Below are 12,413 nucleotides of genomic sequence, written 5' to 3'. Positions count from 1 at the left end.
TGTGTCGGTTTTGGGTTGGTTTTCCATTGGTTAGATCAGTTTCAGAATTTTGGACCGGTTAAAATCTAACTCCTTGAAATCAATGTCTCAATTTTATACCACAGAAGCACAACAGAAATCACGTAAAGAATGAAGAAATTAAAAAAAAAAGAAAATGTGATATTATGGAGACTATGTGAAAGAGAATGTTTAAAAAAAAATTACAAACACAACCGAGTCATACAAAATACAAATCTCAGCAATTATAACTGATCAATGGCTGCTGGTATCAATATTAATCCTGTGCTTGTGGGCTGATGATTGATTCAGATGTTTCCGACTGTCAGTGCAGCTTCACTGAGAATCATTTCAGTTCAGTTTTCTGTAGTTACATAGGTTATATACATGTGAGTCTCCATCCCTCAGAATGTAAATGCATTTTACCAATATAGCATCTTCTGAACTGAGAGAGAGAGAGAGAGAGAGAGAGGAGAGACTGCTGTCGGCTTGGTTACAGCTGAGCTGTTGCCATGGCGCTACACTTCCTTTAAAAACCAATTCCGTTCAGTCCGAAACCACATCACCAGAGAGTGACAGACATATATACAGAGAGAGAGATAGAGAGAGAGAGAGAGAGAGAGAGGGAGAGAGAGAGAGAGAGAGAGATGCGTTGAAAAAGAGGAAGGAGTGAGGAGAGGGAGGAAAAAGAGGAGCATGTTACAGACAGGAGGAGAAAGAAAGAAGGCAGAGTCAGCTCCACAGAGAGACAGAAACACAAGAACAAAATCAATACGGTCACAATATACTGTGAACATACAGTACATGTCAGAAACCTTGTATGTCCAAAATGTCACCTTTTCAGGTGCTGAGAAAAGCAGCTGAAGCTGAGTTAGTGTTCAATCAGCCCTGAGGATGGTGAGATACTCTCATATATCTTCACATGACATCAAAATGTGAAAATCAGCCGAATAAAACCACATCTTGTTCATATTAACGGTAACGTTCCCACTGGATCATCTGGAAACCTTGCTCAGATTTACCAACCAGATAATTAAAACTGAACTTTTTTTTTTTAACTTTGTGGACGCACACAATGAGATATAAATAACTCATCAATTAGTAATTTGTAATTAACTTATAGATCGCCGTAACTGCTTAATTTGACAGACCTGTATTATAAGATAACACAAATTTATTATTGAACCTGTCTGACGACCACTCCTCTGCATGTTTGATTTTTCTCCTTGTTGCCATATTAGCCTCCAGAATTTGCAGCCAAAATGCAACCTGAGCTCCTACAAATCATTTCCTGTCTCATGTTTGACAAAATAAAAGTAAGAAAGAATAAAAACAAGCAATTCTTTTAGAGGAAAATGCAACCGAAAATTATTAGATTATTACAACACATGGAATTAAATTGTTAGCTGATCTGTGTGTATGTAAAAATTTTAATGGATTTATTTCTACTGTTCTAGGAAACTAATGATTTACATTCATTTCTGTTCACTCTAAAACTTGCTTGAGCTGTGTCTTCTTTTAAAGTGAACATAAAGTTTTTTGTTCGTAATGTAATGAAGTGCATTCCTATAAAGATCTCATTATTATGAGAATTACAAGATATAATTATGAGAAAACATCTCCAACATCTCTTTCTTTCTCTAGTGAATGCAATGAGCTTCCATAGAAATTCAATATTGACTTTTCATATGATTCTCCAACCTTAAAATGCGTTACCATGCAACAATAATGCAACAATGCAGAAGGTTAATGCAAACTTGATGTTCACTGATGGATTTACACCATGTACTGCATGCATTGAACACAGTCAGTATAAATATATAACGCGTATGACTTGGAGTTCAGAGTTATTTAACACCACACTGGTGTTCCGCTGCACCTCTGACCACGCCCAGCAGTGATGTCACAGTGTACCGACACACCCTGAGTACACGATTACATCACTACAGCAATGTGAGACTTGAGGTCAGTGAAAACAAAATTATTAGCTAGTGTTGTAGTGTTAGCAAGTTGCTTTTTTGGGGAATTTAAATTTGCAAAGACAAGGGAACATAACTGCGTACTGGATAATACGCATAACACAGAACCTCAACGTCTGTGGTTCGATTTCTGCCGTTTTCCCTTTGTTGCATGTCTCACATGACTCTCTCTACTCATGTTTTCTGGTCTTTCTGCACTTTAAACTGTCAAATAAAAGCAATGAATGCCTAACAATGGTTTAAAAAAAACCCTTTCGGGGACACTGGTGTGGTCCTTTAACGCCCGGGACACACTGGATGCGTGAGCAGCGCTTGTGCGTCGCGGAACCTCTTGCTTTTCATTTCGGCGGCCATGTAAACATCTAGAGATTCGAGGTCTCACCTATTTTCTCTGCGTGACGCGCGTGGTTCTAGGAAATAAGACGGGGAAAAGGAGAAAGATAGGGCCGCCAGTAGCAGAAGCGCCGCAGCAGACTCGCTGCCTGTGTGCGAGACGGAGCAGTTCAGCGACGCACACGCACACGCACTGCTCATGCATCCAGTGTGTCCCAGGCGTAAGAATACAGACGACTTCTGCCATCATCACAAATCACAAAAAGGAACCATATCAGGTCTACTAGGTTACACAATGTATAAGTTATCTACCTAAAGCCATCTTTTTTACCTTTATGTATATGTGTGTAGGTGTGAGTGTATAAGTGGCTGTTCATACACGTTCCTTATAATACAACACATCTCATCTATGGCTCCTCCAATTACATTCCACCTTCCTTTCACATTCCTGCGAGACGCGCAACAGATAAACGGACAGTCTATTACTCTCTCTTTCCATGTCTCTCGCTGTAATGAAAGGGTCAAAGGTGAGCTGTGCTTGAACCCTGTGGTTGTGCCACTTACAATATCCCTGGGAAGACGCCAATTAGCTCCAGTCCCACTGCTAACGTGACCCCCCCCCCCCCCCCCCCCACTCTCACAGTAGTCAAGTTTGTGTGTGTGTGTATGTGTGTGTGTGTGTTAGTGAGCTCGAAGAAGACGTTGATGCTGTTTACTTGAATCTTTAAGTGTGTATTCCTGCTTAACAGTCCGTGTGTTTGCATACACTCCCTTAATCAGGTTACGGTTTTTACAGTTATTAGTCTCTTAAACATCATGTAAACAAATATCATGGATTCCTTACTTGAGATTAAGAGAGAGCTGGTTAACATATGTAGATTTCTGCTGGAGATTCCTGATTTCCTGGCACTTAACTAGGTTTCTAAAAGGTTTTTTTTTTATATGTGAGCATGTGACCAAGACTTTAAAACAGGGGAAGTATTGCAGTGACAGATGAAAAGAAAGATGATGACAGTAGTGGTGCCTTGTATACTAAACTATTAAAAGCCATAGTTTGACTAAAACTGAAATATAAACTGAGATAAATTAGTCCGTTTTCACAGCTTAATAACAGGCAACTTATAAAAATTAGACAGCTCTCTCACTATTTAGCTTGTCATGGTGCTGTACTGTCTATTAAATTACCCTCACGCTTCAAATATGCCGGTTTGCCAGCATTTAAGTATGTAGCCCTCCACAACACTGTGTGTGTGTGTGTGTGTGTGTGTGTGTCTACTGAGTTAAATGGAAAAAAAAAATCATTAAAAAACAAACCAAACATCTAATTGTTAACTGCAGATATCTGGTCAAACCAAACCAACTATTTCAAACTATACAGAGCAAGAGGAACAAATCAAGGACTTTTCTCTTTCTAAAGCTGCACTTTTAAAATATTTTATAAACATTTTCACAGGAGAAATCAATTGTGAAGGCAGGAAGATCAATTTTTGCACTACAAAAAGAAGCAGACCTGTTTTTTTTTTCTCCTTTAAAAAAACGAACAAACAAAAACAGCTGTTTAGTTTACTTAATTTACAAGAAAAAACTTGTACCTTCGATTTAAGTGCTACGTGTCGTCTTGTTGAGCTGTAAATGCGTTTGCCGCCAGGATGTTAGACTAGAACGGCTGACCAAGTGAAAAACACTTGTGGTAAACTTGGCAAATAATTCAGTACATGAAGAAGAGTTCCGTTAACGGAGAGTAAACGAGTTGTGATGTTAAACTTTAGGTTGAAGAAACTATGTGGTTGATGCTAAATGTAGCTATATAGAGACAACACGGTCACATGACGGTTTTCAGACTTTACAGCTTGATGTGGAGTGCCACGTGGAATTCTGGGAAATGTAGGAAACTACTAACTGATGCAGGAGAGGATATAAGGCATGTTGAGGGAAAATGATTTATGATACAAAGCTGTGTGTTGTTGTACGTTCAGGAGATCTAGTGTGTGTTTGCAGCTCTGTGAATGAGGCAAGTGCCAGCTTTACGTGGAGAGTCTGTGTGTGTGTGTGTGTGTGTGTGTAAAGTGTAATGCATGAGTGAAAATGACGTAGACAAGCCAGAAATATTCTAAAAATGCCTTAAGTTGGTGGGGGAGGGGTCACATGACTCCAGGACGCCATGTTGACCTCGTTTCTTCGTGAGAGGAGGATAGAAAGAGAGAGAGAGAGAGAGAGAGAGAGAGAGAGAGATGTTGGATGTTTAGGTGAGATTGGTCTTCTTTCGCTTTTTTCTCATGACATTCATATTTGATTTGTGTCACTCAGGAGGAGGAAACCCTCTCTGAGAGGCAGCCAATCTGACTGCAGTTTTGTGACCGTATTTTCTGGTATACGAGTGCATAATTTATTTCCGTCCCACACAGCTCTGAGGTTATATGTGTTCTAAATAACATGTTATTCCCCGAAGTACTGTGCATTGCAAAATGACTTACACATGAATGAATGACCAAATGAATGAATAACACACAGCACACTTCTTAACGAGTCCAGAGATTCAGATTTTTTATCTTTACATCACTAAAGTCTTCAACTAATATTTAAAAGTAAAAAAACTTTAAATGTATTTCTGTTTTATTGTATTTCCTCAGTAGAAGACATGAGGATGAAAAACATGAGCATAGTATACAAATATGTGCATTTATGTTTGAAGTCTAAACACTGTTGTAAAGTCCAGCGCTCTCAATGCTCTTTTTAATGCATTAAAGGTTAATTCCACATAAATTAACACATTTAATTTAAACTTCTATGAATTTGATTTTGTAGTTACAGCAGCATGGCTCCTCAGATCAAGATAAAAAAAAAAGAATACCAAACATTTTTTACCCTAAGAATACTTGTAACTGTTTGTAATTTGTAATGTCAGTATTGTCTTTTAAAATACATTTGAGTCATGTAGAATATATTTCAGTTGATGTTTTGTATTATTTTAAGAAGACAGCTTTTATTGTGAAACAGCCACTTTTATTTAGAAAGCCAGTTCAGCAGGTAAAGATGCACATGCGCCCCAGCTAAGATACATGCTAAATATCAACCTGTTTAAGTGGTTATTATTTGCAGAACGCAGCCAACGAGGTAATTCATGTTTTTGTCTTTATTTTACTTTGCTGAGCTGCTTTTATTTTCACTAACTTTGTCTTTATACCGTGTGTGTGTGTGTATGTGTCTGTAGTTTTCACGGTGGATTCAGAGAGAAAGCTACAAATTAACCAGTTGCAAGGAAGCCACCTGTGTTTGAAGACATGCACTAAATCTGCACCTTAAACTAAGAAAACTAATACTGACATCGTAACTCACTCGCTGTATCTCTGCTCTTTCTATATAACACGTCAGGCCTGATGTGAGTTATTGTGCACAAATAGTATAACTCTGTCAAGGTCAACCCCCCCGCCTGAGTTACATCACTGAAAGGTCCACAATGTCCTCTAACTAGGACCAATAACGTCAGAGAAATGAGCCAAAATAAAGTTTTCTACACAGGATTGAAATAAATCGCTGGCCACCAGGAGGATAGAGGTTAAAAACTTAATATATCTTTGACTGTTATGAAGAGGTGAAGGCCCTTATCTGTTATGTTGATCCATAACATGAGCTGATGTTAGCTTCCACCTTTGTTGGAAAAAGAAAACAACCCAAAATACAATACCAGACCAGACCAGACCAGACCAGACCAGACAGACTGGTTATGCTGGAAGCCAGTCACTCTGACCTCCGGTCATGCTTTGACCATGAATTAGCAGGTGCATTTTTGGTCATTTTTAAGCCGCTCCTAGCTAATCCATCAAACAGTGTTTTGTCCTTCAGCATCTTAATGAGAATCAGAACATTTTTTGCCTGGATGAAACCAGTAAAAGAGACCATCCAGCTCTGTTTAGTGACATCTGTCAGGGTTTTGTCAGCCAGAGTTTGGCATAAATTAAACATGTCTGTTGTATGAATTAATCATATTGTTGTGTATTCTAAGCAGTTTTGGCAGCATTGTGAATTCTTTAGTCATTGTAATAAAATGCCTTTAAGATAGATTGATAGATAGTGTGGAGCTGCTGTTTTGGCTTTTGTACAACCAAACAGTGTATCACACAAAATAAGCTGAATATAGAGAAAAAAATTGAAAAAAACGTGTAATTCTGTTGCCAAAAAACTTAAATATTTACAGCTTGATTTGTTTGTTTCGTCTTGTTTATCTTCATAGTTTCTAGTCATTGTTTTATTAGCTTAAAATCACTTTGTAATTCTGCCATTTGCATCCTGACTGATGTTGTTCTCTATTTTATAATTGTGAATGTATATTTGTGTGTATGTGTGCATGTTTACCTTGGAAATGGGTGATATCTTTGACTACTCCCGGCCCAAACAAGCCTTCCAAGATGCTTTCAAAGCCTGTGAAGAAGAGGAGAGATGTGATATTAATGTGAGCTGACATGTTTACCATCAAAAACAACACATGACAGCAGCTAAAATACTACGTAAAACAAAGACTGTGAAAAAAAAAATTATAATAATAATAAAAATACCGTCACGTAGAGGAAAATGACACCAGCGTTACACAAATAAACCATTTTAAAGAATTTTTGAACCTTTATTTCATCTTTTAAACGGGGGAACATAAATGAATAGTGTGTTGGTTTTTTTTCCCCCGTGGGGCATATTTTGCTGATGCACAGCCTCTGCTGCTCTCACTCAGCAGCAATAACAACAACAACAACAACAACAACAAAAAAAAAAGCTGCACAAAGCACTTTGTAACCCTAAATCATGTGCTGAATTTAACGTGTAAATTAACAGTTTTTTAAAAATATCTTATGCAAACTGACAAATGACATTATTGCGTGTACACAGACTCACACACTCAGATAAAGCACTTTCCAGGTACAAACAAACACAGAAAACGATGCAAGAGCACAAAAAAAGTATTGAAGTACACATGCATAAACAATAGACGAGGCTTTTTAGGCACTCACAAGCAGAAACACACCGAAATATCTAGAAAGGCAAGGCTGGATATAAGCTTATTATGCAAAAAAAACACACAATACACACACACACACACGCACACACACTGGTGCGCCTATACAGACAGGGTGTGGAGCCATTTATTAGTCACTAAACACAAAAGACACACACAAACACACTGTCGTCTTTCTTCTCATCTCTTAAAGCAAATGAGCGCTTTACCTCTAATACACCAAGGTAATGTCACTCACTTTTTATTAACTGTAAACACCCTCATTTTGCTGTTGCTTGGCAACCACATACAGAGAAACATAAATACATATCGCAATTTTCAATCTGACCCCCCCCCCCCCCCCCCACACCCCCTATCCTTCCCCCTCCTTCCCCACCCCCCCACCCCCCCCCACCCCTACCTCATCCTCCATTAAATGGAAATGGAGGCAGACAGCAGAGAGAAACAGAGACAAAGACACGTGTATGTGTGTGTGTGTGTATGAATGTGTGTGTGTGTGTTTTTAGCAGGGAATGGAAAGGTTAACGGAGCGGACACACACACATACATATATGTGCACATAGTTCAATTGTAGCCACTTGTCTCAGTGTAGAGGGTGAACGTCTGAGGCCACATACTTACCATCGCAGGAATAAACTAGCTTGATAAACCTGGATGAAAAAGGTGTTTCTCTGTTGTAAAATCATTAAAGCCGACCTCACGGCAAACAACGGCACCAACAGCACCACCACTCCACTGCTCCTACAGCAACGACGTTACAAGCAACCGACAGGAAGGAGGTAAAACATTCAAGGACTGTCGATGTTATTGGTTTCAGTCCAGTTACTAGTAATGGAAATCTGATTGGTCACATTTTTTTTTATATTAGACAGTTTTTGTGATGCTAGACTTTGAAACAGTGACATGTTTTTTGTTGTTCTGACTCTGTACTTGACCACATTAAATATATTAATATTATATATTAATTATTTTGCTGTCAGTGACTATTTGATGATTGAATTCAAACCTATAGACATCAGATTCTTAGTATCTTTCCTGATGGTGCTGTCAGTGGTCTGTTGTGTTGGAGGCAGGGGCCCCCGTTCATTCCTATGAAGGTCGCTCAGTGGTGCATGAAGCCAAAAAAAAAGTTCAACTTCCAGGTATAAAATGATCTGGATTTAGCATTTCCTCCATTAAACTCTGTGACATCATCCTGATGTAAAGGGCTGCATGTTCAGGGGCCGGAGAACGTTTTTTGGCTCACGCACCAGGAAAGCAATTTTCATTCTAGTGAATCGGCTCCATTGTTGAGTATCCAGTTCTTATTATACAATACATGTTTTTTTTTTCTGTCAGTCTGGTCTTCAGGAGTTGGATTGAGGTCATGTGACTCACTTGGCCAATCAAAAACATTCCCATATTACCATAGAAATTAACATTAGGATCATTATTCCACTGCAATGTCCAAAAACTGTGAGTGTTTGTATATAAAGGGCGACAGATCCTACACTTTTCACCCAATGTGGATGTAAACACCCCCTAAATAAAAACTAAATATTGGCGATTTGACCTCACACTAATTCGTTTTTTTTCATACTATTACATTCATTTTTGTCCAAAGAGACTTACATTTATAGAAGCGCACTTCGGGAGCAACTGGGGTTCAGCGTCTTGCTCAAGGACACCGACGTGTGAATGGAAAGGAAGAAAGGAGGCAGCTCGTCGCTTTACCTGTCATCATAGTGCGGAAACACTCCTGCACTGTCTGCTCTGATAGACAAACACACAAAGCTTGAGACACACACACTGCATCTCTTATAAACATCTTACTGATGAAGAAATGACCTCAGTGCTAAAAAAAAAAGGACAGTAATCACTAAAGCGTCATAGTTTTGAAAAGCGAGAAGAGTCGATATCAAATTGTAGAAGGAGACTCCCGCCGATGAAAAACGTTCATTTCTACCACTTGTTTCAGTTTTATTTCATTTTAATGTGAAAATCAACTTCAACTGACTTTTCAAAATCAGTGAGCACATTCCTGATGGATGGTTTAAAACATGCAGTGTTGCATAAAGTCACATTGCCTTGACTAAAAGTGTGTCATGCGCGCGTGTGTGTGTGTGTGTGTGTGTGTGTGAGAGAGAGAAATCCCTCATTACTGATCCTTTTAGACTTTTCTGCTTGTGTTTCCTCGATTAAACAAATTAAGTTTTCCCTTTAAGTTCCAGCAACACACATCATGTGGTGACGGTATCATAGAGTCTGTTTCTTGTCTATTCCAAAATTAGTTTTTTTATGGCCATCCTGCGGTCGAGGACGAGCAGAGAGGGTTTTATTTGAAAATGTCTGTTCTTGTCATCTTTGCACTACATGAACTGGTACAAATTTGCAGCCACACAGTACTCATAGATTCACAAAACAACACTACACGAAAAGGAGCCTTCAGTCATGATACACAGAAAACACTTTGTGCATGTCCAGGCCAATCATGCACACATTTCAAAACTAAAAATGATGAGAAATGGGAGTTGCATTCTTTGTTTTTGTGATTATTTTATGATTTTATTTAGTTTGTTTAAGGCTGTTGTTTTTGGGGGAGCTCAGGGCTCATGGCTCCCCTGTCATTCAAACACTTCTAACACATCGTGCCTGTTGGAAGATGCAAAGAGAGCGTGCACAAATTGTGCTTTTAGAGCTAAATTATTAGCTAACTTGAATTATTAGCTAACTTGAATGCAGATGAAGCAGAGAAACAAATTTCAAATGTATTCCTCATAATTCCCAAATATATTTTGTTGGATGGCTGACACACATTTTTCCTCCTCTTTCCTCTGTTGCACAAATTAGCGCAGTGCTGCATGTGGCACACACACAAACACACACACACACACACACACACACACACACACACACACATCACAAAGTTCCCTTAAACCTGCACATGCAAAATTCATGTGGCCTACAAAGGCAGCTTTGATAACAAAAAAACTGAAGCTTCAAAGAATTTTCAAAAGCTTCAATTTTTTTTCCCCCCTTCTCCGGCTGCCACTACGCACAGAAATGCAGCTCGCCTTTCAAGTCAAGGAGGGGGAAATAATTAGGGTTTCTGCGCCGCAGCGAAAGAAATCGGCGCTGAAAGTCAAAGTTACACGGGGCCCCCGTGCTATTCGGGGCCACGAGATGGAGGATGTTTTCATATTTAAAAAGGCAGAGTCAAGCACAGATACATCTTCAGAAGCGGCCAGCGGAAAGTAGAGGATGACTTCCCCCCCCCCCCCCCCCCCCCCCCCCCCCCCCCCCCCACGAGGCCGTGGCCGCCGCTGCGATTGGACGGATGAGATCCGGGATGTGATTGGACAAACGAGATTAGGGGGTGTGATTGGCTAGATGAGATAACAGCGACAAAGTCTCCCAAGCCACAGGCAAAAAAGCTCCAGAATGTAGGTCAGTTAGTGAACGCACACTCGGCCCAAAAGCGTTTACACATGACATGGTAGAGAGAGAGAGAGAGAGAGAGACCACACACATGCACACACATACACACACACACACACACACATTATGGCATCTGGGATTCTGTCAGTGTGTTATGCAAAAATGCACATGAACATACACACACACACATATACAGAGCTGTCCCCAATCTCTGAAACCTCCATTGTGTCACTTCGTTTCACTTCATAGAGTCCAACAGCACAGCCGAGAGCAGCGTGACACAAACTTATAGAGAAACGCACAAAAATACACACAAATACATGCATGAGGGGGGAATCACAAGACATGGAGATAATCTACATCTGCACCAGAAAGCACAGTAGCTCTTTTTTTTTTTTTTTTTTAAATATGTGAACATATATGCAAAACCCTGCTGACTTTGGAACTGCTGCGGAAGCAGGAAAACATGATTTAAATAGTAAAGAAGAGGCGAATTATGTAAACACACACGCACACACACCTGACAAATGCAGGATAAGCACATGATTCATCTCATAATTAGTTAGTTTCTTCCCAAGCTGCACAATTATTTATATTTTGGAGTTTTCTTATATGTTTATGCAGAAACTGAAACTACACAATATCATCCGGCTGCAACGTCAACGTACGTCATCTACAAGCAAAAGAAAGTGATAGCTGGTTAACTTCACCACCTGAGTCACCGGCAGCTGCTCCATGTACTGTAGCTTTATTAAGTCATGTTTGCTTATGCATCCCAGAATCACAAATTTTGGGCTATATGAATATATTCTCAAGAGGAGGACAGTCTATGGTTGATACAGATACAGACAGATGCCGTGTGATGTGAAGAAGCTAACTGTTTATCTCATTTTTAATGCCAATATCTATACACACACACAAAAAAAGTATTGTGTTTAGCCTTTTATGCAGTAAACATACAGCTACAGCTAAAGACTATAACTGCATAGGCATGAAATAGTGCTTTCATTATTTTTTTTCCCCCTTGGTGTTGTTGTTGACAGGTAGAATTTAATGAGCTGTGATCACATCGCTGTTTTATACTATTCAAATGTCTGAAAATAGAATTGGGAAAATATGTCAATGAAATCATTTATCAAGATAAAATAAGGCAACAGAGCAGACATGTGACTTTTTTCCATAAAAACTGAAACATGAATTTATGATAAGAAGTCCTTATATGTGGTTATAAAGACTTATGACCATGAACTGAGCTGGACATTTTACAGTTGAAAGTCCTTTATATGTATGTATGTATATATGTTTGTATTATCATCCAATCTGACCAGGAGATTTATCAGTTGGGCTCTTGCAGAGACCAAATAGAGAAACATTATGTTAACTGAAAGAGGGGAAGAAGGAGAGATTTGCACTCATTATGTAAGGAGGGTTTTTCAAAACTGACCAGGAATGGGTCCTTCTGGAGTTCAGGGGTTAAAAACGTTGACCTCCGATGCATCTCTCTCTCCCTGATTTCCTGTCATCTCTCTACTGTCTATAATAAAAGGCTCGAACGCCCAAAAAAATGCTTTAAAAAATATGACCTGGAAATGCTAGATTTAGCCGCATTAGTGTGAACATGGCCATAGGGAAATCCGGCAAGTACTACATGGAAACAGAAAAGTGCTGTTGCACAACTTACA

The 12,413-nt window shown here is 39.2% G+C and overlaps 1 protein-coding gene across 1 annotated transcript in view; it reads right to left on the bottom strand.

Moving 5' to 3' along the window:
* Window positions 1-12,413, bottom strand: part of lcor (ligand dependent nuclear receptor corepressor) — a 97,984-nt gene that overhangs the window by 37,818 nt on the left and 47,753 nt on the right. The window contains exon 2 of the mRNA XM_044340339.1: window positions 6,663-6,728. Within this exon, the coding sequence (XP_044196274.1) occupies window positions 6,663-6,728 (66 nt within the window). The remainder of the gene's footprint in view (window positions 1-6,662; window positions 6,729-12,413) is intronic.

This window comes from Thunnus albacares, chromosome 3 (genome assembly GCF_914725855.1).
Source record: "Thunnus albacares chromosome 3, fThuAlb1.1, whole genome shotgun sequence".
Lineage (NCBI taxonomy): Eukaryota > Metazoa > Chordata > Actinopteri > Scombriformes > Scombridae > Thunnus > Thunnus albacares.
This window is presented reverse-complemented; position numbering and strand designations above follow the sequence as displayed.